This window comes from Oncorhynchus gorbuscha, linkage group LG18 (assembly GCF_021184085.1).
Source record: "Oncorhynchus gorbuscha isolate QuinsamMale2020 ecotype Even-year linkage group LG18, OgorEven_v1.0, whole genome shotgun sequence".
Classification (NCBI taxonomy): domain Eukaryota; kingdom Metazoa; phylum Chordata; class Actinopteri; order Salmoniformes; family Salmonidae; genus Oncorhynchus; species Oncorhynchus gorbuscha.
This window is the reverse complement of record NC_060190.1, coordinates 18,566,705-18,594,630: the sequence shown is the minus strand read 5'-3', so window position 1 is coordinate 18,594,630 and position 27,926 is coordinate 18,566,705. Positions and strand designations below refer to the sequence as shown.

Sequence of the window (27,926 nt, the reverse complement as noted above, 5' to 3'; positions counted from 1 at the left end):
TTTTCGAAGACATGTTTAAAAAGGTGTAATTTTAGTGAATGATATCATAAATAGGACTCGTGGAGTTGTCACACATGCAGCTAACACAGACATATGGAAATGTCTGCTCTTCCCAAAATTACAACCAATTCATTGCAGCATTACCACAAAAATGGAAGAGGCAAGTAGAAGGGGGAAAAATTAAGGAACTTGTATCAAACTGGATGGACATCAGAAATAGAGGAAGGACTAAAAACAAACATAATATAACTATTGTAAAATAGATTGTCTCTGTAAAATGTGTATAAGATGTATAAACTGAAGGTAGAAGCCTAAGTGTTTATTAGTTTACTTCAATTGCGGGAAGGGTGGTAGGCTTTGCAGGGAATAATAAAGGTATATTCTTTAAAAAGTATGTATATCAATATAGGTATGTGTATGTATATATGTGTATATGTATGCATACGTGTATGTACAGTGGGGAGAACAAGTATTTGATACACTGGCAATTTTGCAGGTTTTCCTACTTACAAAGCATGTAGAGGTCTGTAATTTGTATCATAGGTACACTTCAACTGTGAGAGACGGAATCCAAAATAAAAATCCAGAATATCACATTGTATGATTTTTAAGTAATTAATTAGCATTTTATTGCATGACATAAGTATTTGATCACCTACCAACCAGTAAGAATTCCGGCTCTTTAAGAAGCCCTCCTGTTCTCCACTCATTACCTGTATTAACTGCACCTGTTTGAACTCGTTATCTGTATAAAAGACACCTGTCCACACACTTAATCAAACAGTATCCAACCTCTCAACAATGGCCAAGACCAAAGAGCTGTGTAAGGACATCAGAGATAAAATTGTAGACCTGCACAAGGCTGGGATGGGCTACAGGACAATAGGCAAGCAGCTTGGTGAGAAGGCAACAACTGTTGGCGCAATTATTAGAAAATGGAAGAAGTTCAAGATGACGGTCAATCACCCTCGGTCTGGGGCTCCATGCAAGATCTCACCTCCTGGGGCATCAATGATCATGAGGAAGGTGAGGGATCAGCCCAGAACTACACGGCAGGACCTGGTCAATGACCTGAAGAGAGCTGGGACCACAGTCTCAAAGAAAACCATTAGTAACACACTATGCCGTCATAGATTCAAATCCTGTAGCGCATACAAGGTCCCCCTGCTCAAGTCAGTGCATGTCCAGGCCCGTTTGAAGTTTGCCAATGACCATCTGGATGATCCAGAGGAGGAATGGGAGAAGGTCATGTGGTCTGATAAATATAGCTTTTTGGTCTAAACTCCACTCGCTGTGTTTGGAGGAAGAAGAAGGATGAGTACAACCCCAATAACATCATCCCAAGCGTGAAGCATGGAGGTGGAAACATCATTCTTTGGGGATGCTTTTCTGCAAAGGGGACAGGACGACTGCACCGTATTGAGGGGAAGATGGATGTGGCCATGTATGCGAGATCTTGGCCAACAACCTCCTTCCCCCATTGAAGATGGGTCGTGGCTGGGTCTTCCAGCATGACAACAACCCGAAATACACAGCCAGGGCAAGTACGGAGTGGCTCCGTAAGACGCATCTCAAGGTCCTGGAGTGGCCTAGCCAGTCTCCAGACCTGAACCCAATGGAAAATCTTTGGAGGGAGCTGAAAGTCTGTATTGCCCAGCGACAGCTCCGAAACCTGAAGGATCTGGAGAAGGTCTGTATGGAGGAGTGCGCCAAAATCCTTGCTGCAGTGTGTGCAAACCTGGTCAAGAACTACAGGAAACGTATGATCTCTGTAATTGCAAAAAAAGGTTTCTGTACCAAATATCAAGTTCAGCTTTTATGATGTATCAAATACTTATGTCATGCAATAAAATGCTAATTAATTACTTAAAAATCATACAATGTGACTTTCTGGATTTTTGTTTTAGATTCTGTCTCTCACAGTTGAAGTGTACCTATGATTTTAAAAAATGACAGACCTCCTCATGCTTTGTAAGTAGGAAAACCTGCAAAATCGGCAGTGTATCAAATACTTGTTCTCCCCACTGTATATGGATATACAGTTGGGCAAAAAAGTATTTAGTCAGCCACCAATTGTGCAAGTTCTCCCACTTAAAAAGATGAGAGAGGCCTGTAATTTTCATCATAGGTTCACTTCAACTATGACAGACAAAATGAGGGAAGAAAATCCAGAAAATCACATTGTAGGATTTTTTATTAATTTATTTGCAAATTATGGTGGGAAATAAGTATTTGGTCAATAACAAAAGTTTATCTCAATACTTTGTTATATACCCTTTGTTGGCAATGACAGAGGTCAAACGTTTTCTGTAAGTCTTCACAAGGTTTTCACACACTGTTGCTGGTATTTTGGCCCATTCCTCCATGCAGATCTCCTCTAGAGCAGTGATGTTTTGGGGCTGTTGCTGGGCAACACGGACTTTCAACTCCCTCCAAAGATTTTCTATGGGGTTGAAAAACGCGACTCAAAACGCATAAATAAAAATATAATTCATGTCTTACCTTTGACGAGCTTCTTTTGTTGGCACTCCAATATATCCCATAAACATCACAAATGGTCCTTTTGTTTGATTAATGCCGTCGATATACATCCAAAATGTCCATTTATTCGGTGCATTTGATCCAGAAAAAACACCGGTTACAACTTGCTCAACGTGACTACAAAATATCTCAAAAGTTACCTGTGAACTTTGCCAAAACATTTCAAACTACTCTTGTAATACAACTTCAGGTATTTTTTAACGAAAATAATCGATCAAATTGAAGACGGGATGATCTGTGTTCAATACAGGAAGAAAACAAACTGAAGCATGCTTTCTGGTCACGCACCTCTATCTAACAGTACACTTCAAGTAACCCTCGTTCAAGATGGACATACTTCTTCATTACACAAAGGAATAACCTCAACCAATTTCTAAAGACTGGTGACATCCAGTGGAAACGATAGGAACTGCAAGAAGGTCCCTTAGAAATTGGGACTCCCAATGAAAACCCATTGAAAAGAGAGTGACCTCAAAACCCCAAAAAATCTGAATGGTTTGTCCTCGCAGTTTCGCTTATTAAATATGTTCTGTTATACTCACAGACTTGATTCAAACAGTTTTAGAAACTTCAGAGTGTTTTCTATCCAAATATAATAATATTCATATATTCTGGGGATGAGTAGCAGACAGTTGAATTTGGGCATGCATTTCATCCGGACGAGAAAATACTGCCCCCTGTCACCAAGAAGTTAACAATACTGAGTGGCTGACACCTTCCAAGGTCTTTGCTGTGTGAACACAAAAGAGATTGACTACCGACGCTGTTCAGAGGTGCTAAGTACAGTCGACAGACAAACGTTTGACAATCATACCGGTATGTCAGAGCCTTAAGGTCACTCTGTAGCCTCTTTGGAGATAAATCAAACAATAGTCCTGAGGTGTGGGGACCTCATCAGTTCTCTGTGCCGTCTCTGTCTTTTGATCCGACAAAAGGCGGGTCACATCACAGACAAAGCTTTCTAATGGGGCATTGGGATGAGTTTACCTGGACCTTCTGGGTTTAATGTTTTGTCAATCTTCAACAATGGGGCTTAGCGCTTTTTAATGAACAGACTAGTCATTGTTTGGGTTAATTAAGCCTTACTGTCTGGGGTCCATAGTTAACGGGAAATTCACTTATAATGCAATATATACATCATACAAAAATGTAGGAGAGAGAGCGAGAGAGAGAGGGAGAGAGAGAACTTGGAACTTCTGTGAGTGTAATGTTAACTTTTAATTTTTGTTTATTTAACTTTTGTGTATTATCTACTCCACTTGCTTTGACAATGTTAACATTTGTTTCCCATGCCAATAAAGCCCTTGAATTGAATTGAGAGAGAGAGAGAGAGGGGGGGGGGTGGACATTTGGGGACAACAGGGGTGACAATTGCCAATGTGACATTTTGGGCAACATTCAAGCGCTTGGGAAGATCTGAAACATTCTAAACTAAAGACATTTGTGGATCAATGAATGTATCATTCTCTATCAACCATCATCACGTGATTTGTTGGTATGTGATATTCTACAGTATAAGGAGGCACAGAGCCAAGACATTGTTTATGAAGGTGGGCATTGATAGCCTTATCAGTCACATAATGAATTGACTGACATTCCACACCCTCCCAGCAACATTCCACATGGCCTTTCATCCCCCCAATTCATGGGATTTGAGCAATTTATGCTAATGTAATTATCATCAAATAGTACTTTAATATGTGAAACAGATGTTGAATGATGTGAAATGTGGCACATGCATGAGATGGTAAACTAATTGAGAACATAGGATGTAATAGTTTTGTTAGCTATCTTTCATGGATAAAATAGCCTTTCACAATGGATGCATAGGAAGGGGTTCTCAACTGTCAACATGCACGTGAATATCATAATTGATGGCTGTGCATGTTTGCCATTGATATATTTCCCCGCTATTCTCGTGTATAATTAAGCTACTATTTTCGCATGTGCATAAAACATAATTATACTCACATAAACAGTGTCATATGCGCCATCAAAGAAGAACATTGACTGGTTCAAAATAAGTGCTTGAGTTTGGTCGGTCCCCTGCTCCAACAGTTGGTCTCCAGCTTGCTCTCCATAATCAAACATGTCGTGTTTGCTCAAACTGTTCACTGATAACGCAATGGCAAACAGAGTTGCCCATCGTAACCAACCTCGTTGATGAAGATCCATGTTTAAATACATCTATGCCCAGAACTCTTATTAGTTTTGACCTATAGGCTTGGCATAGCACACCTCAGGGCGCACAATAACCGAATGAATCGGCGGTAGCAAAATCCAATATAAAGGGAGGGTGGAGTTGGAGAAAGCAGAGACATTTGCATGGGACACTTGCGCGGGGTTGCCTGTCTCACATGCAGGTTTTCCGACAAGGTAAAATCAGTTTCAAGTTGGATATTCGACGGCTGTTCACGTTTTCAAACCTCAATAACCTCCAAACCACTTGAGCCACAGACTCCAAATAAGTGTCATGATTTTGGAAAAATTGCGCACAACAACGCACATGTCTTATTTTCAAGATTTGGACATTAATTCGCTTTCCAAAGCGAAAAAACGTGGAAATTTGAGCAGCATTTTGTATTCCTAGTTTAATTAGTTAGGGAGCATAAACAAAGTACACACTTTTTTACATTCAAATTTCAATAGCTCCTTGATTATATGAACTACTGGCCTCTAACAAGGTTCCGAATGTACAATCAGTGGGCCTACACATTGCACACCCATTTGTTTGTCCATTTTCATCTCACACAATTTGACATTAATTTTGTAATTTTTAGAATTTCAATAGCTCCTTGGTCATGTGACCTACTGACCACTAACAAGGTTCAGACTGTGCAATTAGTGGGCCTACACATTGCACACCCTACATATTGCACACCTCATGTGACCTACTGACCTCAAACTACTTTCAGAATGTCCACGGACCAGCTTCCAGTGTGGAAACGCGACAGATCCCGGAGAAGCTGGTGGGAGCCCCGGGGAGAGTTCTCTTTTCTTTGTGAAGGGCAGGGCGCCCTGGAATGGGTTCACCCTGAGAGAGGGGCCCAGGCCCTGGAAAGCGTTGTGGTTCCGGCGGTGTCCGGTGAGTTCTCGCTGACCCTTGAAAATCCAGGGGAGAGGGTGTAAATCTCAAGCTGGGCCATACCCATATCCCACAGCAGGTCTTCATGGTGAACAGCCTCTGGCATGTTATAACAATGTAGGTAAGGGAAGTTGGCAAGTCAGATCCGTAACTTCGGGATAAGGATTGGCTCTAAGGGCTGGGTCGGTCAGGTTGTGGTGCGAAGCGGGGCTTGAGCCACGGCTAGGGGAGCAGTCGCTCCGTCGCCCTCCTCTTGCCACCGTTGGAAGTTTGTAATGCGGACCATCTTGCAGTCTCTCGTGCGTGGTCTCACAAGGGGCTGCGTGCGGGGGTTTGTCAGGGTGGTGTCTGTTGGCGGGCCGGTGGGGGGGTTGGTTCCAATGGTTAGCAGCGTTGACTCTGGATGCACGCTGGGCCCTTCTCGCGGATCTCCCCACCTACGTTTGCACGGGGAGTCTCCGACGGTTCGCCTTACCATTGGCTAACCCTACCAGGCCTCAGGCTTGCCTGAGTGCGGGACACCACACATTGTAGGTGGGGAGGTCTCCTCAACACTAGACTCGAGGCGGAGACTAAACCCATTGGCCCTCCAGTGATAGGACATTGCATGGATCTGGCTACCATCCACGCTCATTGATTTGCTGCGGACCCACAAAACGGACGGAAGAATCCTAGGTTCCCACTGGGCACGGATCAATGAATGTCAACTTGATGGAATTCAAAAGGAACGTACCCACCTGTAGTAATCCTGCTCAGTACGAGAGGAACCGCAAGTTCAGATATTTGGTGTATGTGATTGGCTGAGGAGCTAATGGTGCGAAGCTGCCATCTGTGGGATTATGACTGAATGCCTCTAAGTCAAAATCCCCTCGAAACGTAATGATACCGTAGTGGCATGGGTCTTCGGTTGGCCTGGGATAGCCTCTTTTGGCAGGTGAGTAGAGCTGTTAGTGATGGGGTTGGAGTGCCGCCCCTCTCCTTATGCGCACAGCATGTTTGTGGGGAACGCAGGCTGTGGAGGTTAGAGTAGGTAAAAAAGTGGGTTGGTCACCAGGTAAATAGGGCCTGTTTCGGGTTACCAGGTGCACAGAGACTGTTTTGGGTTACCAGGTGCACAGATCCTGTTTAGGGTTACTAAATGCACAGAGCCTGTTTCGGGTTACCAGGTGCACGTGGTTCCTGACAGCGGGACTATAGACGTCTTAGTAATTCCAGGGTCTAGGGTGTTGACCGGGTAGGGAGAGTATGTGTGGAGGCCTGGAGGTCTGTAGTTCCAGGGAGTAAGCTATACACTCTCAGGCCCAGGGAGAGGGCAGGCAGGCAGGCGGGCAGGGAGTGTAGGCCTGGAGGCCAGAAGTCACCAGGTCAAAGGGGGCCTGCCTGGAGGTCAGGAAGGCCCCAGGGAGAAAGCCCAAGTGAATAGGTGTGTGAGTGACACTGTCCTTCAGGGGAGCAGAGCAGGCAAATTAATGTAAAATCATGTGAGAAAATGGACAGACAAAAAGGTGTGCAATGTGTAGGCCCACTAAGTGTGTAATGGGGTGCGTGCTGGTGGCAGGGAAGTCAGGCTCAGGAGAACGAAATTGGTATAAACAGAGTTATTTAATAAATTCTTACAAACTCCGAAAACCAACATACAAAATAAAGAAAGTGGGTAAAAACCCATCGCACACCATAACATACTTGGCACCAATACATTCAACAAACAATTCCTGACAAGGACATGGGGGACAACACCTGTTACCAAAAGATTGCTGTTTCGAATCCCCGAGCTGACGAGATGAAATATCTGTTGATGAACGCTTGAGCAAGGCACTTAACAGAGTCTGCTGAATATTAAAATGTAAACAACAACACTGTTGAGTAGAGCATCATGCCAATATATTTACCAGCTGAAAGGTGTTGCCTATGTTAACCTTCAACCGACATTGTGTTCCAAGTTAACAGATTGTAAACAATTGCAAACTTTTGCAAAATAACTATATAATATGTGTGCAACATGGAGTAGTGTTGCAATGGCAGGTCACCGTTTTCTTTTTCCAGACCTGATGAACTAGTTAAGCAAATGAATAACAAGGGAGAGAATACAAATATAAAGGCACTATAAACATACTGTAGTTGCCTTATTTTTTATTTTAATCGTGGTCTTTCTTTGTCATTTGACACTGCCACCTGCTGACTTGAGTCTGAAATTGAATGTCAGAGTCTTTAACAATCCATTTGAATGGATGCGAAGCATTTAATCATCTACTTTTGTGTGTGATATATTTGTTTTCTGATTTAAATGAAAGATACATTTACCTGTTTTACACATGTAGTCACTACATTCAGTGGTAGTATTGCAACATCCTCTCTCTTCCTATCAGGGCATGGGCAGTTTGACGTACAGTGCAGTCTTTATTGACAGATGTTAAATTGAACTCAAATATAAATGCTGAATAAAAACACATCACTGACTGATTGTTTGCTAATTAAAATATTTATTACAAAAATATTTATTTGTGTGTGTGTGTGTGTGTGTGTGTGTGTCTTTGTATACGTGTGCCAGGGTTGGAGTCAATTCCTTTTAATTTCTCTCAATTTAGGAAATAAACTGACTTTCCACTTCCCGTTCCAATACTCCTCAATGCCTTGCTTTAATAATTTGTTTTAATGGAAACTGGGATTTCAGCTTACTTTCTGATTTGACTGAATTGAAATGGAATTGATCCCAACCCTGATGTGTGCATATGAATGGGTGAATATCAGTGACTATGGTCCCTCGTCTTTTTTGCGATATGGGGTCTCCTCCTTCTTCACTCTGGCTATATGCTGTCTTGCGCCCCTTGCTGCCAAACGCCTTATCTGACATACCAGCAGGCCTCTCACTGCTGCTTCAGTCTAGGCCTCTTTGACTTTCTCAGTTCCTGATCGAGACTATACCTCAGCAGCTTCCAGGAAAAGTACGCAGACACCTGACAACTTTGGCACTGGCCTCCACATGCTGCACAGATTTAGCTCAGGGGATGATGGTTGAGGTCACTTGAGCTGGCTCACTTCCTGATTGACAGGATGACTATCCATCAAGCGCTCCCATGTCAGGGGGCAGCGAAGGTACCCAGAAACCTGACTGGCATTGGCACTGGCCTCCACATAATGCACAGCTCTCTGAGACAGGTCTAGACATTGCAAGTGTAACGGGTCTTGTATGGCTCATCGACAATGGACACAGTACTGCTCTCGTTCGCGGTTTATTCTGTCAATACATACACAACACTGTGTCAATTTCAGCACAACTGCAAACCCACCATGAAATCTCCATCAAAGTTTAACAACTCATTGGCTGGATCTGTAATAATTTTAGAAAAGTTAAATGTCTATTTATAATATACATTTTATACATTATTACATTTACAGTTGATGTTGGAAGTTTTTCAACCACTCCACATATTTCTTGGTATCAAACTATAGTTTTGGCAAGTTGGTTAGTACATCTACTTTGTTCATGACACAAGTAATTTTTCCAACAATTGTTTACAGGCAGATTATTTCACTTATAATTCACTGTATCACAATTCCAGTGGGTCAGAAGTTGACAGTGCCTTTAAACAGCTTGGAAATTTCCAGAAAATTATGTCATGGCTTTTGAAGCTTCTGATAGGCTCATTTATTTAACCTTTATTTAACTAGGCAAGTCAGTTAAGAACTAATTCTTATTTTCAATGACAGCCTTGGAACAGTGGGTTAACTGCCTGTTCAGGGGCAAAACTGTCATGTTTTGTCTTATATTGTCTTGTCATTATGCTTTCCCTTCTGTTCGTTTCCCCCTGCTGGTCTTATTAGGTTCGTTCCCTTTTTCTCTCTCCCTCCCTCTCTCTCCTCTCTCTATCGTTCCGTTCCTGCTCCCAGCTGTTCCTCATTCTCCTACTCAATCATTTAGTCTTTTCACACCTGTTCCCTATCTTGTCCTCTGATTAGAGTCCCTATTTCTCCCCTTGTTTTCCGTTTCTGTCCTGTCGGATCCTTGTTTGATGTTCGCTGTGCTGTGTCATTGTCTCGCCCTGTTGTGTCTTGTCACCTTCAGATGCTGCGTGCGAGCAGGTGCCTTAGTCTGCTACGGTCGGTGCCTTCCCGAGGCAACCTGCAGTCACGGGTCGAGTCTCCAGTCTGTCCTCGTCACTACGAGTGGATTTAAGTTTTTTCATGTTTTGTTTTCTGCTCTGATTGTCCAGGAGTATTGCTTTTATCCTTTACTGGAATAAAGACTCTGTTTTCGCCAAGTTGCTTTTGGGTCCTCATTCACCGGCATAACAGAAGGATCCGACCAAGAATGGACCCAGCGACTATGGATTCTCTCTACTCTACTCTCGAGTTCCAGGGAGCGATGCTCGGCAGACACGAGCAGGAATTGTCTGCTGCTCGGCATGCCGTTGAGACCCTGGCCGCTCAGGTCTCCGACCTCTCAGGACAGTATCAGAGTCTTCGTCTCGTGCCACCAGCTACTTCCGGGTCTTCCGAGTCTCCGGAACCTAGGGTTAATAACCCACCATGTTATTCTGGGCAGCCCACTGAGTGCCGCTCCTTTCTCACCCAGTGTGATATAGTGTTCTCTCTCCAACCCAACACATACTCAAGAGAGAGAGCTCGGATTGCCTACGTCATATCACTCCTTACTGGTCGGGCTCGGCAGTGGGGCACAGCTATCTGGGAGGCAAGCGCTGAGTGTACTAACGATTATCTGAACTTTAAAGAGGAGATGATAAGGGTTTTTGATCGTTCTGTTTTTGGGAAAGAAGCTTCCTGGTCCCTGTCTTCCCTATGTCAAGGTAATCGATCCATAACGGATTACTCTATAGAATTTCGCACTCTTGCTGCCTCCAGTAACTGGAACGAGCAGGCGTTGCTCGCTCGTTTTCTGGAGGGACTCCACGCTAAGGTTAAGGATGAGATTCTCTCTCGGGAGGTTCCATCCAGCGTGGATTCTCTGATTGAACTCGCTATTCGCATTGAACGACGGGTAGATCTTCGTCATCGAGCTCATAGAAGAGAGCTCGCGTTAACTGTGTCCCCCCTCTCTCCGACACTACCATCTTTCCCCACTGACTCAGGTGTTGAGCCCATGCAGCTGGGGGGTATTCGCATTTCGACTAAGGAGAGGGAACGGAGAATCACCAACCGCCTCTGTCTCTATTGCGGTTCCGCTGGTCATTTTGTAATTTCATGTCCAGTTAAAGGCCAGAGCTCATCAGTAAGCGGAGGGCGACTGATAAGCGCTACTAGACGGTCCTCTCCGTCAAGTACCTGCACTACCTTACCGGTCCATCTACGCTGGACCGGATCGGCAGCTTCCTGCAGTGCATTAATAGACTCTGGGGCTGAGGGCTGTTTTATGGACGAAGCCTGGGCTCGGGAACATGACATTCCTCTCAGACAGTTAGGGTAGCCCACGGTCATGTTCGCCTTGGATGGTAGTCCTCTCCCCAGTATATTATGTGAAACACTACCTTTAACCCTCACTGTATCTGGTAACCATAGTGAGACCATTTCTTTTTTGATTTTTTGTTCACCTTTTACACCTGTTGTTTTGGGTCATCCCTGGCTAGTGTGTCATAATCCTTCTTTTGATTGGTCTAGTAATTCTATCCTTTCCTGGAACGTTTCTTGTCATGTGAAGTGTTTAATGTCTGTTATTCCTCCTGTTTCTTCTGCTCCCTCTTCACATGAGGAACCTGGTGATTTGACAGGAGTGCCGGAGGAATATCATGGTCTGCGCACGGTCTTCAGTCGGTCCAGAACCAACTCCCTTCCTCCTCACCGGTCGTATGATTGTTGTTCTGATCTCCTCAAGAAGCGTTTTGCATCCGCTCCTATCCTTGTTGCACCTGACGTCACTAAACAGTTTATTGTCGAGGTTGACGCGTCGGGGGTGGGCGTGGGAGCCATTCTGTCCCAGCGCTCCGATACTGACGATGGGGTCCACCCTTGCGCGTATTTTTCTCATCGCCTGTCACCGTCGGAACGTAACTATGATGTGGCTAACCGCGAACTGCTTGCCATCCGTTTAGCCCTAGGCAAATGGCGACAGTGGTTGGAGGGGGCGACCGTTTCTTTTGTCGTTTGGACTGACCAAAGGAACCTTGAGTACATCCGTTCTGCCAAACGATTGAATGCGCGTCATGCTCGTTGGGCGTTGTTTTTCGCTCGTTTCGAGTTCGTTATTTCTTATTGCCCGGGAACTAAGAACACCAAGCCTCATGCTTTATCCCGTCTCTTTAGTTCTTCTGTGGCTTCTACCGATCCCGAGGGGATCCTTCCTGTTGGGCGTGTTGTCGGGTTGACTGTCTGGGGAATTGAGAGACAGGTTAAGCAAGCACTCACTCACACTCCGTCGCCGCACGCTTGTCCTAGTAACCTTCTTTTCGTTCCTGTCTCTACTCGTCTGGCTGTTCTTCAGTGGGCGCACTCTGCCAAGTTAGCTGGCCACCCCGGCGTTCGGGGTACGCTTGCTTCTATTCGCCAGCGGTTTTGGTGGCCTACACAGGAGCGTGACACGCGCCGTTTCGTGGCTGCTTGTTCGGACTGCGCGCAGAATAAGTCTGGTAACTTTTTTTCTGCTTCTGCTCCTGGTCTTGCTGGGTCTCAGTCTGTTCCCTGCCACCGCATCTCTCCTGGTCTTGTTCCTGCCCTTGCTGTGTCTCAGTCTGTCCCTAGTTGTTACTCTCCTGGCCTGTTTGGTCCTGTTTGCTCTAAAGCTTTCAGTTCTCTACCCGTGTCTCATTTTTTTTTTTAGAGTAGTACCCTAGTTTCCCTTTTCATCGTTTTCCGTTACGGTCCTGAGGAGAGGAGTTGGGTTCTTTCTCGGGACGTGCTGGACCGTTTGTGATCTATGATTTCCTCCGTTGCCGCCAGGATTCCTCCTCGAGTGCGCCAGGAGGCGCTCGGTGAGTGGGGGGGTACTGTCATGTTTTGTCTTATATTGTCTTGTCATTATGCTTTCCCTTCTGTTCGTTTCCCCCTGCTGGTCTTATTAGGTTCGTTCCCTTTTTCTCTCTCCCTCCCTCTCTCTCCTCTCTCTATCGTTCCGTTCCTGCTCCCAGCTGTTCCTCATTCTCCTACTCAATCATTTAGTCTTTTCACACCTGTTCCCTATCTTGTCCTCTGATTAGAGTCCCTATTTCTCCCCTTGTTTTCCGTTTCTGTCCTGTCGGATCCTTGTTTGATGTTCGCTGTGCTGTGTCATTGTCTCGCCCTGTTGTGTCTTGTCACCTTCAGATGCTGCGTGCGAGCAGGTGCCTTAGTCTGCTACGGTCGGTGCCTTCCCGAGGCAACCTGCAGTCAAGGGTCGAGTCTCCAGTCTGTCCTCGTCACTACGAGTGGATTTAAGTTTTTTCATGTTTTGTTTTCTGCTCTGATTGTCCAGGAGTATTGCTTTTATCCTTTACTGGAATAAAGACTCTGTTTTCGCCAAGTTGCTTTTGGGTCCTCATTCACCGGCATAACAAGAACAACAGATTTTTACCCTGTCAGCTCGGGGATTCAACCTTTCGGTTACTAGTCCAACACTCTAACCACTAGGCTACCTGCCACCCCATTTGAGTCAATTGGAGGTGTACCTGTGGATGTATTTCAAGGCTTACATTCAAACTCAGTGCATCTTTGCTTGACATCATGGGAAAATCAAAAGAAATCAGCCAAGACCTCAGAAAAAAATGATAGACCTCCACAAGTCTGGTTCATCCTTGGGAGCAATTTCCAAATGCCTGAAGGTACCATGTTCATCTGTACAAACACTAGTACGCAAATATAAACACCACGGGACCACGCAGCCATCATACCGTGCAGGAAGGATACGCGTTCTGTCTCCTAGAGATGAATGTACTTTGGTGTGAAAAGAGAAAATCAATCCCAGAACAAAAGCAAAGGACCTTGTGAAGATGCTGGAGGAAACAGGTACAAAAGTATCTATATCCACAGTAAAGCGAGTCCTATATCAACATAACCTGAAAGGCCGCTCAGCAAGGAATAAACCACTGCTCCAAACCGCCATAAAAAAGCGACTACAGTTTGCAACTGTACATGGGGACAAAGATCATACTTTTTGGAGAAATGTCCTCTGGTCTGATGAAACAAAAATACAACTGTTTGGCCATAATGACCATCCTTATGTTTGGAGGAAAAAGGGGGAGGCTTGCAAGCCGAAGAACAACATCCCCACTGTGAAGCACAGGGGTGGCAGCATCATGTTGTGGGTGTGCTTTGCTGCAGGAGGGACTGGTGCACTTCACAAAATAGATGGCATCATGAGGAAAGGAAAATTACGTGGATATATTGAAGTAACATCTCAAGACATCAGTCAGGAAGTTAACGCTTAGTCACAAATGAGTCTTCTAAATGTACAATGACCCCAAGCATACTTCCAAAGTTGTGGCAAAATGGCTTAAGGACAACAAAGTCAAGGTATTGGAGTGCCATCACAAAGCCCTGACCTCAATCCCATAGAACATTTTTGGGCAGAACTGAAAAAGTGTGTGCGAGCAACGAGGCCTACAAACTGGACTCAGTTACGCCAGCTCTGTCGGGAGGGATGGGCCAAAATTCACCCAACTTAATGTGGGAAGCTTGTGGAAGGCTTCCCGAAACATTTGACCCAAGTTAAAAAATGTAAAGGCAATGCTACCAAATACTAATTGGGAATGTGATGAAAGAAATAAAAGCTGAAATAAATCATTCTCTCTACTATTATTCTGACATTTCACATTCTTAAAATAAAGTGGTGATCCTAACTGACCTAAGACAGGGAATTTTTACTCTGATTAAATGTCAGGAATTGTGAAAAACTGCGGTTAAATGTATTTGACGAAGGTGTATCTAAACTTCTGACTTCAACTGTATAACAACATGGCTACAGAGGAGTGCTCAACATAGGACTCCGTCTGACTGCCATAACAAATCACCACAGCACATGGGCTACACGTGTACAGTAGCATACCATTATTCAATATAATTTGGGAGCACGTACCTGCAAATACATACACAACACTGTGTAATCTTCAGCACAACTGCAAACCCAACAAGCAATCTGAGTGATGTGAAACAACATAAAATTAAAATACATTTACACTTCAAGAGGTGACTAGCCTCATTAGCTAAGAAAGTACAAGGTGAACGTTAGCTAACCTTTAGCATAACGCAGCGTGCAAATTTTGTGAATATCCATAAAATGATAAATACATGACACAACTCTGTAACACTATCAATTAACAACATTGATAATGTTTATAAAACAATATGGTTTTCAGCCTTACACACACTAGATAAACTCAGCAAAAGAAGAAACGTCCTCTCACTGTCAACTGCGTTTATTTTCAGCAAACTTATCATGTGTAAATATTTGTATGAACATAACAAGATTCAACAACTGAGACATAAACTGAACATGTTCCACAGACATGTGACTAACAGAAATTGAATAATGTGTCCCTGAAAAAAGGGTGGGTCAAAATCAAAAGAAACAGTCAGTATCTGGTGTGGCCACCAGCTGTATTAAGTACTGCAGTGCATCTCCTCCTCATGGACTGCACCAGATTTGCCAGTTCTTGCTGTGATTTGTTACCCCACTCTTCCACGAAGGCACTTGCAAGTTCCCGGACATTTCTGAGGAGAATGGCCCTAGCCCTCATCCAACAGGCCCCAGACGTGCTCAATGGGATTGAGATCCAGGCTCTTCGCTGGCCATGGCAGAACACTGACATTCCTGTCTTGCAGGAAATCACGCACAGAACGAGCAGCATAGCTGGTGGCATTATCATGCTGGAGGGTCATGTCAGGATGAGCCTGCAGGAAGGGTACCACATGAGGGAGGAGGAAGTCTTCCCTGTAACGCACAGTGTTAAGATTACCTGCAATGACAACAAGCTCATTCCGATAATGCTGTGACACACCGCCCCAGACCAAATCGATCCCGCTCCAGAGTACAGGCCTCAGTGCAACGCTCATTCCTTTGACGATAAACACGAAACCGACCATCACCCCTGGTTGGACAAAACTGCGACTCATCAGTGAAGAGCACTTTTGCCAGGCCTGTCTGGTCCGGTGACGGTGGGTTTGTGCCCATAGGTGACCTTGTTGCTGGTGATATCTGGTGAGGACTTGCTTTAGAACAGGCCTACAAGCCCTCAGTCCAGCCTCTCTCAGCCTATTGCGGACAGTCTGAGCACTGATGGAGGGATAGTGCGTTCCTGGTGTAACTTAGGCAGTTGTTGTTGCCATCCTGTACCTGTCCCGCAGGTGTGATGTTCGGATGTACCGATCCTGTGCAGGTGTTGTTACACGTGGTCTGCCACTGCGAGGACGATCAGCTGTCCATCCTGTCGCCCTGTAGCGTTGTCTTAGGCGTCTCATAGTACAGACATTGCAATGTATTGCCCTGGCCACATCTGCAGTACTCATGCCTCCCTGCAGCATGCCTAAGGCATATTCGCGCAGATGAGCAGGGACCCTGGGCATCTTTCTTTTGGTGTTTTTCAGAGTCAGTAGAAAGGCCTCTTCAGTGTCCTAAGTTTTCATAACTGTGACCTTAATTGCCTACCGTCTGTAAGCTGTTAGTGTCTTAACGACCGTTCCACAGGTGCATGTTTATTAATTGTTTATGGTTCATTGAACAAGCATGGGTGTCACGTTCTGTCCATCGTTCGTATGTGTTTTCCTTGTTTTAGTATTGGTCAGGACGTGAGCTGGGTGGGCATTCTATGTTGTGTGTCTGGTTTGTCTATTTCTATGTTTGGCCTGATATGGTTCTCAATCAGAGGCAGGTGTTAGTCATTGTCTCTGATTGGGAACCATATTTAGGTAGCCTGTTTTGTGTTGGGTTTTGTGGGTGATTGTTCCTGTCTCTGTGTTTTGCACCAGATAGGGCTGTTTTTGGTTTTCCACGCTCATTGTTTTGTAGTGTTCATGTTTATCCATTTTTGATTAAATATGAGTCAATATAACCACGCTGCGTTTTGGTCCTCCTCTACTTCACCACAGGAAAACCCTGACAGAATCACCCATCAACCAAGGACCAAGCGGCGTGGTAACGGGCAAAAGCAGCAGCAGGAGAAGGAACAGAGGCAGCAGCAACAGGAGCAGCAGCAGCAGTGGGAGATGCTGCACTATTTGGATAAATGGACTTGGGAGGAGATCCTTGATGGAGAAGGACCCTGGGCAGAGCCATGGATGGAATTGGAGCTGTTGGTGAAGCAGAGTGCTGAGTCTGAGAGTGTGGAGGATGTATTGGACAGAGTAGAAAGAAAGCTGTTGGTTTGGCATAGTATGTACGGCATACCAGTGCCAGCACCACGCATCAGGCCTACAGTGCGTCCAGCCTGTCCAGCGCTGCCGGAACCTTCCTCCTCTCCAGCGCAGCCAGAGTCTCCCGCCTGTCCGGCGCTGTCAGAGCTACCGCCCCTCATGCCAGAGGCACCTGAGCCCCTCATTCCAGAGGCACCAGTGCTCCTCAGTCCAGCGCTACCAGAGCCTTTTTCTCCTGTCTGCCCAGCGCCGCCAGTGCCGCCAGTCTGCCCAGCGCCGTCTGAGCTACCCGTCTGCCCTGCGCCGGCTGAGATACCAGTCTGTCCAGCACCGCCAGTGCCGCCAGTCTGCCCAGCGCCGTCTGATACCAGTCTGCCCAGCGCTGTCTGAGCTACCAGTCTGCCCAGCGCTGTCTGAGCTACCAGTCTGCCCAGCGCCGTCTGAGCTACCAGTCTGCCCAGCGCCGCCAGTGCCGCCAGTCTGCCCAGCGCCGCCAGTGCCGCCAGTCTGCCCAGTGCCGTCTGAGCTACCCGTCTGCCCAGTGCCGTCTGAGCTACCCGTCTGCCCAGCGCCGTCTGAGCTACCAGTCTGCCCAGCGCCGCCAGTCTGCCCAGTGCCGCAAGTGCCGCCAGTCTGCCCAGCGCCGCAAGTGCCGCCAGTCTGCCCAGCGCCGCCAGGATCCGCCAGTCTGCCAGGATCCGCCAGTCTGCCAGGATCCGCCAGTCTGCCAGGATCCGCCAGTCGGCCAGGATCTGCCAGTCAGCCAAGACCTGCTAGTCAGCCAGGATCCGCCAGATCTGCCAGGATCTGCCAGGATCTGCCAGGATCTGCCAGTCGGCCAGGATCTGCCAGTCAGCCAGGATCTGCCAGTCTGCCAGGATCCACCAGTCGGCCAGGATCCGCCAGTCAGCCAGGATCAGTTAGATCCGCCATTCAGCCAGGATCCGCCATTCAGCCAGGATCCACCAGTCTGCCAGGATCCACCAGTCAGCCAGGATCCGCCAGAAGTGCCAGTCAGCCAGGATCTGCCGGAACCACCAGCCAGCCAGGATCTGGTAGATCCATCAACCTGCCTGAGCTTCCTCTCACTCCCGAGCTTCCCCTCGGTCCCGAGCTTCCCCTCGGTCCCGAGCTACCTCAGTCCAGTGGGGCCCATTGTTAGGTTTCCTAGGCCAAGGTTAGCGGCGAGGGTCGCCACTCAAGGGACACTAAGGAGGTGGACTAAGACAATTATGGAGTGGGGTCCACATCCAGCGCCAGAGCCGCCACTGCGGAGAGATGCCCACCCAGACCCTCCTCCGCACCTTAGGGGGGGGGTGGGTTCTGTCACGTTCTGTCCATCGTTCGTATGTGTTTTCCTAGTTTTAGTGTTGGTCAGGACGTGAGCTGGGTGGGCATTCTATGTTGTGTGTCTGGTTTGTCTATTTCTATGTTTGGCCTGATATGGTTCTCAATCAGAGGCAGGTGTTACTCATTGTCTCTGATTGGGAACCATATTTAGGTAGCCTGTTTTGTGTTGGGTTTTGTGGGTGATTGTTCCTGTCTCTGTGTTTTGCACCAGATAGGGCTGTTTTTGGTTTTCCACGTTCATTTTTTTGTAGTGTTCATGTTTATCCGTTTTTGATTAAACATGAGTCAATATAACCACGCTGCGTTTTGGTCCTCCTCTACTTCACCACAGGAAAACCCTGACAATGGGAAACGGTGTTTAAACCCTTTACAATGAAGATCTGTGAAGTTATTTGGATTTTTACGAATTGTCTTTGAAAGATAGGGTCCTGAAAAAGGGACGTTTCTTTTTTTGCTAAATGTATCATTTTAAAAGTTAAAACACTGAGTGTAGCATGGATCACAATACATACCCCCATCAAAGTTGAACAACTCTTTGGCTGGATGCTGCGTGATCCTGCGCACAGATACACACGGGGTTGCAGTTACTCAAACAATACAGCAGCTGGCTTCACAGCTATACATACATAACCTGACTGCTTAATTATGACAAAACTCATACAACTAACCCATGCACAAACCGGACGCCCGTTTGCGTCCACGTGCGCAAATTGATTTTGTCCCGCCCACCCCAACACGATCACAACACGTAGGTTGAAATATGAAAACAAACTCTGAACCAATTATATTAATTTGGGGACAGGTCAAAAAGCATTAAACATTTATGGCAATTTAGCTAGCTAGCTTGCAGTTGCTAGCTAATTTGACCGATTTAGCTAGCTAGCTTACTGTTGCTAGCTAATTTGTCCTGGGATATAAACATTGATTTGTTATTTTACCTGAAATGCACAAGGTCCTCTACTCGGACAATCCACACATAAAATGGTCAACCGAATCGTTTCTAGTCATCTCCCCTCCTTCCAGGCTTTTTCTTCTTTGGACTTTATATGGCGATTGGCAAATAACTTTCATAATAAGGTGTATTACCAAAACCGACCTCAGTTCATCTTTCAGTCACCCACTGCTGCTCCAGTTTCAACTGTTCTGCCTTGTTATTATTCGACCATGCTGGTCATTTATGAACATTTGAACATCTTGGCCATGTTCTGTTATAATCTCCACCCAACACAGCCAGAAGAGGACTGGCCACCCCACATAGCCTGGTTCCTCTCTAGGTTTCTTCCTAGGTTTTGGCCTTTCTAGGGTGTTTTTCCTAGCCACCGTGCTTCTACACCTGCATTGCTTGCTGTTTGGGGTTTTAGGCTGGGTTTCTGTACAGCACTTTGAGATATCAGCTGATGTACGAAGGGCTATATAAATAAAATTTGATTGATTGATATAACCAATGAGGAGATGGCACATGGGTATATGCTTCTAAAAGCCAATGAGGAGATGGGAGAGGCAGAACTTGCATCATGTTCTGCTTCACAAATAGAAGCAACTTCAATTTTTTAACGCCTGGCAACGCAGACGCTCATTGGCTCACGCAAGCAGTCTGGGTGCAATGATTGAATAACATGTATGTGTGGTCAGCATGAGGATGTCTATTTAACCCTGTTACACAAGGCCTGCTGGGTCAGCTTGGGATCTGACACAACCTTCTGAGATGAGCCTGGACAACCAACTTTCTTCAGGATCATCCTGATTGAAGAGAGGTTTCTGGGGTTAGCACACAGGATGCACTCCCAGAGGACTTTGGCCTTGCACCGTTCTGCAGCTCTGACTTTGGCGCCAAGAGATTGGGTCTGTATCCGGGCTGTTGGAGACCAAAACCTTGACCTGTAGGCCACTGTCACTATGAAAACTGGGGTTCTCTTCACAGAGTTCAATCCTATGTACCCCAGTGCAGTTCTATAGGCCCTCTACTCTTTTCTATTGTTACCAATGACTTGCCACGGGCATTAAACCAGTCCACTTTTCTAACATTTTAAGTCGCTGCACAACAGTAAATTAACAAGAAAGCGAGGAAAAAACTACTCATGTTGTCCATTTTAAGTATTCCTTTGTTGAAAGGTTTGGATCAATATTCTATTTGTGTTTGAATGTTTGCACACAAAAAAGCTCTTGTTTTGTGTCATCCATGGTATAAATGGTAATGGCAAATATCACAATATTCTCGAAAGGAATGTCATAATAAATTAGAGCATGGAATATTGTTGTTGCAGCTCATATATTCGCATAGAAACTTCACAATAAATTTGATTTGGCTACGAGACCCCCCAGTTCCAATAACAAATCAAACAAGAAATTGTCCCAAAAAATAGCATCGAGTCCTGTCAAGGCTTTAAACTTACTAGTCTCCCATTGGCAGACATGTTACCTCCCACATGAACTGTTGCCCTAGATCTGGTATTTACGAAACTAGGCTAAATGTACATTTACGAGTCAGCAAATATCCCTCTCATAAACCTCTGCTGACTTGTTATGCAGGTGAGTGAGGATCCAAAAGCGAAGGAGTGTCCCCCTTCTTGGTAGTAGAGGAGAATTGCAGGACTAGTGGCAACAGACTGCAGGTCCCTTCGGGTAGGCGCGGGCCATAGAGGACAGAGACACCTGCTCACACGCAGCATCTGATGAAGAGGCAGACAACGACAGGACGGAACAAGGGCAAAGCAAACAAGAATCCGACAAGGACAGAAGCAGAAACAGAGAGAGAAATAGAGACTTAATCAGAGGGCAAAAGAGGGAACAGGTGTGAGAGAGTAAACGAGGTCGTTAGGAGAATGAGGAACAGCTGGGGGCAGGAACGGAACGATAGAGAGAGAGAGAAAGTAACCTAATACGACCAGCAGGGGGAAACGAAGAGAAGAGAAAGCACAGGGACAAGACATGACAATACATGACATGACTAGCGTTCAAAACAAAGTCTGCAATCTGTGTGGGTGGCAACCGGCATCTGTAAATCAACCAGCTTTAAATCGTGAAGTAGCCTACACATTTCCTGAAGCCCAGTCGTGATGCTATAGGGTCGGTCGTGTTGTTGTGCTTCTTTTCCCTCCTTCTATTCTTCTTCACCAGGGTCCGCCGACCTAAAAACTTCCCACCAGGACCCCGTCCCCTGCTCATCCTCGGCAATCTGCTACAGCTGGAGCCTGTCAACCCTCTCAAAGACCTGGAAAGGGTAAAGTGGGCAATATGTTGTAGGCTAGGGTTAGACCTAGTCTCGATACCTGTTACGATAATCCTGCTGGAAAAAAAAATTGTGACTAATATTTGTGATAAAGCTTTCTACAAGCAGTCCGTAATATAGGTAAAGGGATTTATATTATTCTGTGTAGTAAATCCGAAACAATCCATTTAGTATGTATGATATGTTACGTTTCGTATGTATGTATTATGGATGTCCATCACCCATTTCGTATGATATGTTACGTATTACAATTTAACGAATTTGCAAAATGTACAATAGTGTAACGACCCTGGGTTTATAACCGCGGAAATCGACCCTGCTGCACGAGCATGCTTTTGCGGCACAGTCGATAACGCGCTGGACCACGGGCTCGAAGGTCGAGGGTTCGAGACCTGCTCCCTGCTGTTTCATTACAATATGTTATGAGCACCACGTCTATTTCTATGGGCACGAGCACTGTTTATGACACAAACTGTTCACACCCTTCTTGTTGGTGGAGATAATTTTGCAGGTTTAAAGCATATTTCCTGCAATTCCACAGATTATGTCATGGAGTGCAAAGAAAATGTTGCCGTTTTAAAGCTACATTTTTAATAATTATATACATTTTGCCATGTCTAATGTGTATTCATGTGATATTTGAGTGACAAAAAAATACAACAAAATCTATGGGACTAAAACAACCTTCAAGAGTAAGTTTAAAGCCGGACATAGTTCTTAAAAAGAGCAAAAAGGTTTGGGAATCACTGCCTTAAGTATCTGTTTTATGTAACCATACCAGAGGTAACATATCATGCTAACATTTACTATGTTAGGTCTAGTCTATGAGACCAGTCTGACTGAATGGGTATTAAGTCTGATGTAGACTAAAGTTTTAGGACAATGAGCAACAATAGTGGAATCGGTGGTTCACCTTCAAAATAATTGTCTTGCATTGAAACTGATGCAAAAGGATACAAACAGCAGAATCATGCAACAATTGGACTAGAAAATACTCAAAAAGGTTGGAATGTCATAAAACATATATATAATTCATTCATTTGACAATAAACAGAAATAATTAAGTAATTTAGTGTAATGTTTTAAAATAATTTGTGAAAATTGTGGATAAAAACCACGCTTTACATTTCTAAACCATAAAATTCTAGGGAAAGTGAAACACTTCATTATCCTGGGAAGAAATGGTGTTATTACACACTAATAATACTGTATAGATATGTTGTGAATAAGGTTGAGCTTGTTTTTGTCATTTCACATAATGATGTAAACCAGGGACACTGCGACTCAATGTTTAATATCAGAGTGCTTTGCAACTTGTAAAGGGACAAAATAATAGTAGTCAGCCAAGAGTTACTCCTGGAACCACTCTGAAACTCAAGACTGAAAGCTTATCCATCAACCCTTCCATTGTCTCCCATGTGCCTGAATAGCATTTCAAAAGAAAAGTCCCACATTATATTCTCACAATAAATCCTCCCCATGTCCCTTTCCTTCTGTGCTTCAGCTGAAGAGGCGCTATGGTAACGTGTTCAGTCTGTACATCGGCTCACAGCCTGCTGTGGTTCTGAATGGCCTGGAGGTGGTTCGTGAAGCACTAGTGACACACGCAGAGGAATATGCTGGACGACCAACCCATCTCCTCATCAGCCACCTCTTTGAAAGCAAAGGTAGTAGGTTCTTGACCCATTTTGAAATATGTGGTACAATAAGGGTAGTGTGTGTGTGTGTGTGTGTGTGTGTGTGTGTGTGTGTGTGTGTGTGTGTGTGTGTGTGTGTGTGTGTGTGTGTGTGTGTGTGTGTGTGTGTGTGTGTGTGTGTGTGTGTGTGTGTGTGTGTGTGTGTGTGTGTGTGTGTGTGTGTGTGTGTGTGTGTGTGTGTGTGTGCCACCGTCGGTATCTGGGGCCTGGTCTACCATGGGAGGAACCCATGGGAGACCAGGAATTAGCCCAACAGGAAATCCCCCCTTGGGCTGAGGGTGACACTGATTTTAAAGTAGCAGGCATGTGACCGTGAGCCCGACCCACGTATGTTCCGTGTGTGTTTGTATGTGTGTGTGCCGATCAGGGATCGTCCTGGCCAATTATGGCTCCAGCTGGAGGGACCACCGGCGCTTTGCTCTGACCATGCTGAGAAAATTTGGTTTGGGCAAAAGCTCTATGGAAGAGCGCATCCTAGAGGAGGTGTCCCACATCTGCACTGAGCTGGAGAGCAGTGCTGGTACAGTCCCACACACACAACATCCTCGTAATCATAATCATTACTGTACATATTCATGTCATTATCAGCGCTTAGTATCCACCCCAAATATCCTCCAAATACTGTATCAAACAATTACACTATTAACCTCTTCTAGTTGTAACAAGCTTCCATAAACCACACAAACTTCACAGAAATAAGATACTCTCAGTAATATTCCCAGTATGACTATATTTACTATACTTGTTTTAACATTAGTTATAAAGACTGTGGGGATTGTTACTTTATCTATCCTGTCAGTGTGTTCAATTCAGTAGCTCTGTGATCGTTGTTATTACCTTGTCTGTGTATATTGCCTCATGTGGTGACCGTTGCTGTGTCATGGTAGGCGGTTTGATGGACCGTCAGCACCTGTTCCATCTGACTGCGTCTAACATCATCTGCTCACTGATTTTCGGAGAGAGGTTCGAATATGACGACCCGGTCATCCTCACCCTCATCCAGAGGTTAGAGGAGTTGACCAAGGAAGCTTTCGGACCTTGGGCCATGGTACAGTCTAAGCCCTGTGTCACTCCATGCTTACTAAAAAAAAAATCATCCCAAAATGGTTCTTTTGGCCGTCTCCAGGTAGAACCCTTTTGGGTTCTAGGTAGAACTCTCTGTGGAAAGAGTTCTACACTTAACCCAAAAGTGTTCTTCAAATGTGTTCTTCAAAGTGTTCTCCCATGGGGACAGCCAAATAATCATTTTAGGTTCTAGATGGAACCTTTTTATTTAAAAAATTATGTGTACATGATCCTCACTGACCTCTCTGTGCTAGACATGGCATGTGCTAGACATGACACACTGATCCACATTCCCCTCTGTTTTAGTAAAATAAATAAGATAAGATATAAAGTAAGTAGCCTTGTACAAGTAAGCCTGAACGGTACATGGGGCAGGAGCCTATCTCCTGTTTCTGTAGCATTTAAGCAGCTTGATGTAGAAGTACAACCCTGGATAGGACACTAGTCTGTCGCAGGACATTACCCTGAGTATCTGCCAATCAGAGAGGCATCGGATCCCATTTTTAGAGTCTTTGGTATGACTTCCGTGAGAAGGGCAAAAACATTTTTTGGGCTGGTGGAAGAGGAGGAAGTACTTTACAGGATGGAGCAGAATTTAATGTAGAGGCATTTGGTGTGTGTGTGTGTTTCAAACAGCTAATGGAGGCTCCACATTTAATGACACTCATATGGTGTTTCTACTACTTGACCTGTTCATGGCTGGGACAGACACCACTTCCAACACCCTCCGCTCTGCCGTGCTACACCTGATGACCAACCAGCATGTACAGGGTGAGGAAATACACAACACACACACACACACTGGAATACATTTAATTCAATTCGATGGCGCTTGTAGACAATGTGTCGGCATTCATGGTAAACACTGCATATCAAATCAGATTTTATTTGTCACATACACATGGTTAGCAGATGTTAATGAAAGTGTGGCGAAATGCTTGTGCTTCTAGTTCTGCCTAGGCAATAATATTTACCAAGTAATCTAACCTAACAATTTCACTACAACTACCTTATACACAAGTAAGTGTAAAGGAATGAATAAGTATATGTACATAAAAATATATGAATGAGCGATGGCCGAACGGCATAGGCAAGATGCAGTAGATGGTATAGAGTACAGTATAGATATATATATTTCTATACATATGTATATGAGATGAGTATGTCGGCTAAATAGGAAATTGTTCTACAAAGCTTGATCGGATTGAATCCCGGCCAAAGAGTGTGTGTTTGTCCCAGATCGCTGTTACCGAGAGATCACCAACATTCTTGAGGGACGTGCAGACGCTTCGTCAAGCCATGATCCATGAGGTACAGCGCATGAGTGACACCGTTCCCCTTGGCGTGTTCCGTACTACCTGCAGCGACACGCAACCCCACAGATACCAGCTGCCCCAGGTGAGCATTACCATGACGACTGATATGCTGCCTGTTGTTGACCTTAGAACTATAAAGGTCGCCTGGGCTAGAGGGAGTGATGTCATGATGGGTGCTGTGTCAGTCTTTAGTGTACCTCTCCACCGCACCCTTAATCCCTCATCTGTTCCAGGGCACTATGGTGATTCCTAACCTGTCTTCAGTGCTGCATGAAGAAGGCCAGTGGAAATTCCCTCACGAGTTCAACCCTGAAAATTTCCTCAACGAGGTCGGAGAGTTTGTGAAACCGGAAGCCTTTCTGCCATTCTCAGCAGGTGCCTTTTTGCAAAAGCATCAATATCTATGGCTTATAAATGATAGTGTGTTGTACATGGACAGGAGAATATGTTGACCTAAAATGCCAGGCTGCATGCATATGAAGGTATGAGTGAAATGTTGTTCTCATTGATAGCCGTGTGTGTGTGTTCCCCAGGATCTCGTGTGTGTCTGGGGGAGGGGTTAGCACGTATGGAGCTCTTCCTGGTTCTAGGGACATTGCTTCGGCGTTTCCGATTCGTCTGGCCTGAGGATGGAGGTGTCCCAGATTTCAGCCTCATCTTTGGTGGGACACAGTCTCAAAAGCCCTTCCGCCTGGGAGTGCACCTGAGGAGCAGCGAGAGAGGGTGAGCCACCCACACTCTCCACAAGAGCACTAGTTCTGCCAGACAGCTACAGATCTTATTCTGTAATAATTCACCTTATTTGAAGAGTTACTAAAAATTAAGTCATTTTCAATAATGTGTAACCCACCATTGAATGCCTTATTATCTGTGTCATCTTCTGTAAGGATCAGATCATTCACCAACTAGATCTTCCAGTATGCTTGCATGCATTTTGTAATACATACCTTCTTAAAACCATTGGTTTTGTGTTTCTGTTACTGACAACTAATTGTATTTTCTTATCAAGTGATCTTAACTAAAATAACAATTGCTGAAAACATGTGATTTGGATTTTTTTTTTAAAGGTGGACCACCCGGCGCGCTTAACAAAATACAAGGGGGTGGAAAGCCCAGGTGTTACCTAGTGTGCATAGACAGATTAAATACTACGGTTATGTATGCCCGCAGGCCTCTTGCCTAACCGCTCCCGAGGTGCGTTCCCCTTCCCTTCCTGGGAACAAATGAAACAGAATAATTACTAATACTTAATGTTAGTGTTTTTGGTTATTGAAATTGTTCACTAAGCCCTATTGGCATACACATACCTTGGGAAGGATCGGCTACAACAATCAACACAGGACATAAAATGACGCAGGAACTCTGGCTTTTATCAGGCTGAAGAAGGAGTTTGCAATAGCAGAGACAGCTGTATCCCCTGACGAGAGGGAGGGTTAGAGCTCCAATCTGCGATGGGACCGACCAATCAGCTGAATTAATCATTAGCTAGATTATTCTCTCCAATATTATAGCTTAATATACTTGCCTAACACTGCAAGGTCATATTTTATAACTTAGCTAGTCATGTTGGAAATAGAATAAGCTTTCAAATAATGCCCACCTGACCCAGGTTGCGGGTCAATTTATATTGGACCGTGTTTGGATTCCGTAAAATTGGTGTCGATGCAGGGCTGTGTTCCAAAAAATGTATACATAAATACAAGCAGGGCACAACATTAAAACGTGCCAAATGCAGGTAGATTTAGGTATTGGTGGGTAAGAACGTCAATTTCACCAGCCACATAAGCGGGTGGTCAATTTTCAGGGCTCTACACTGCAAAAATTACATTCCCATTTCTGAATTAAAATAGAGTAACAAGTCAAGTATGAGCACGTGAGTTATAGCAGAACAATTCTGCAGTAGCTGTTTTCAAAGTATTTCTGTGGCTTATAATTGAAATACACTAACTTCTTCATCAGGTTGTGTATTGCTACTGGACCAAAAAAAGGTCAAATCTGTGAAAGACCAGACAAGACATAGAAAATGATACAATGGGGGCAGAATTCTGGAGACCACAGGTAAAGTGAATATGTTTTGAAAGTGATAGTATATATGAAATCTGGATTCAGTATGAACATCTAATAGGGTACGTCCGGTGTGGCATATCATTTCAAAAAAATAACCATTGAATAATTATTTGTAACCCTATGTTATTGTTTTACTCATATGACAGAGCAAAGAAGAAAGCTAACTTGGCAGAGACTGATATTCATGAGAAAATAAAATGCTTCCAGGCCCCAAAAAAATTAAACTCACATTTTCAAAACTATCAGTCATGGCAATACCAGTAATCTATATAACTAGCCGTTAACATTACGGTGCCATAGCAGGC

General features: G+C 44.9%; 1 protein-coding gene and 1 pseudogene across 1 annotated transcript in view; one reads left to right on the top strand and one right to left on the bottom strand.

Annotated features, from left to right (window-relative positions):
- LOC124003046 (nidogen-1-like) overlaps positions 1-4,855 on the bottom strand; it is a 74,092-nt gene extending 69,237 nt beyond the window's left edge. Inside the window, exon 1 of the mRNA XM_046311032.1 lies at positions 4,513-4,855. Coding sequence (XP_046166988.1) covers positions 4,513-4,728 — 216 coding nt within the window. The 5' untranslated portion in view covers positions 4,729-4,855. The remainder of the gene's footprint in view (positions 1-4,512) is intronic.
- Positions 4,856-5,457: 602 nt separating this feature from the next.
- Positions 5,458-26,281, top strand: LOC124004112 (annotated as a pseudogene).
- Positions 26,282-27,926: the final 1,645 nt, after the last annotated feature.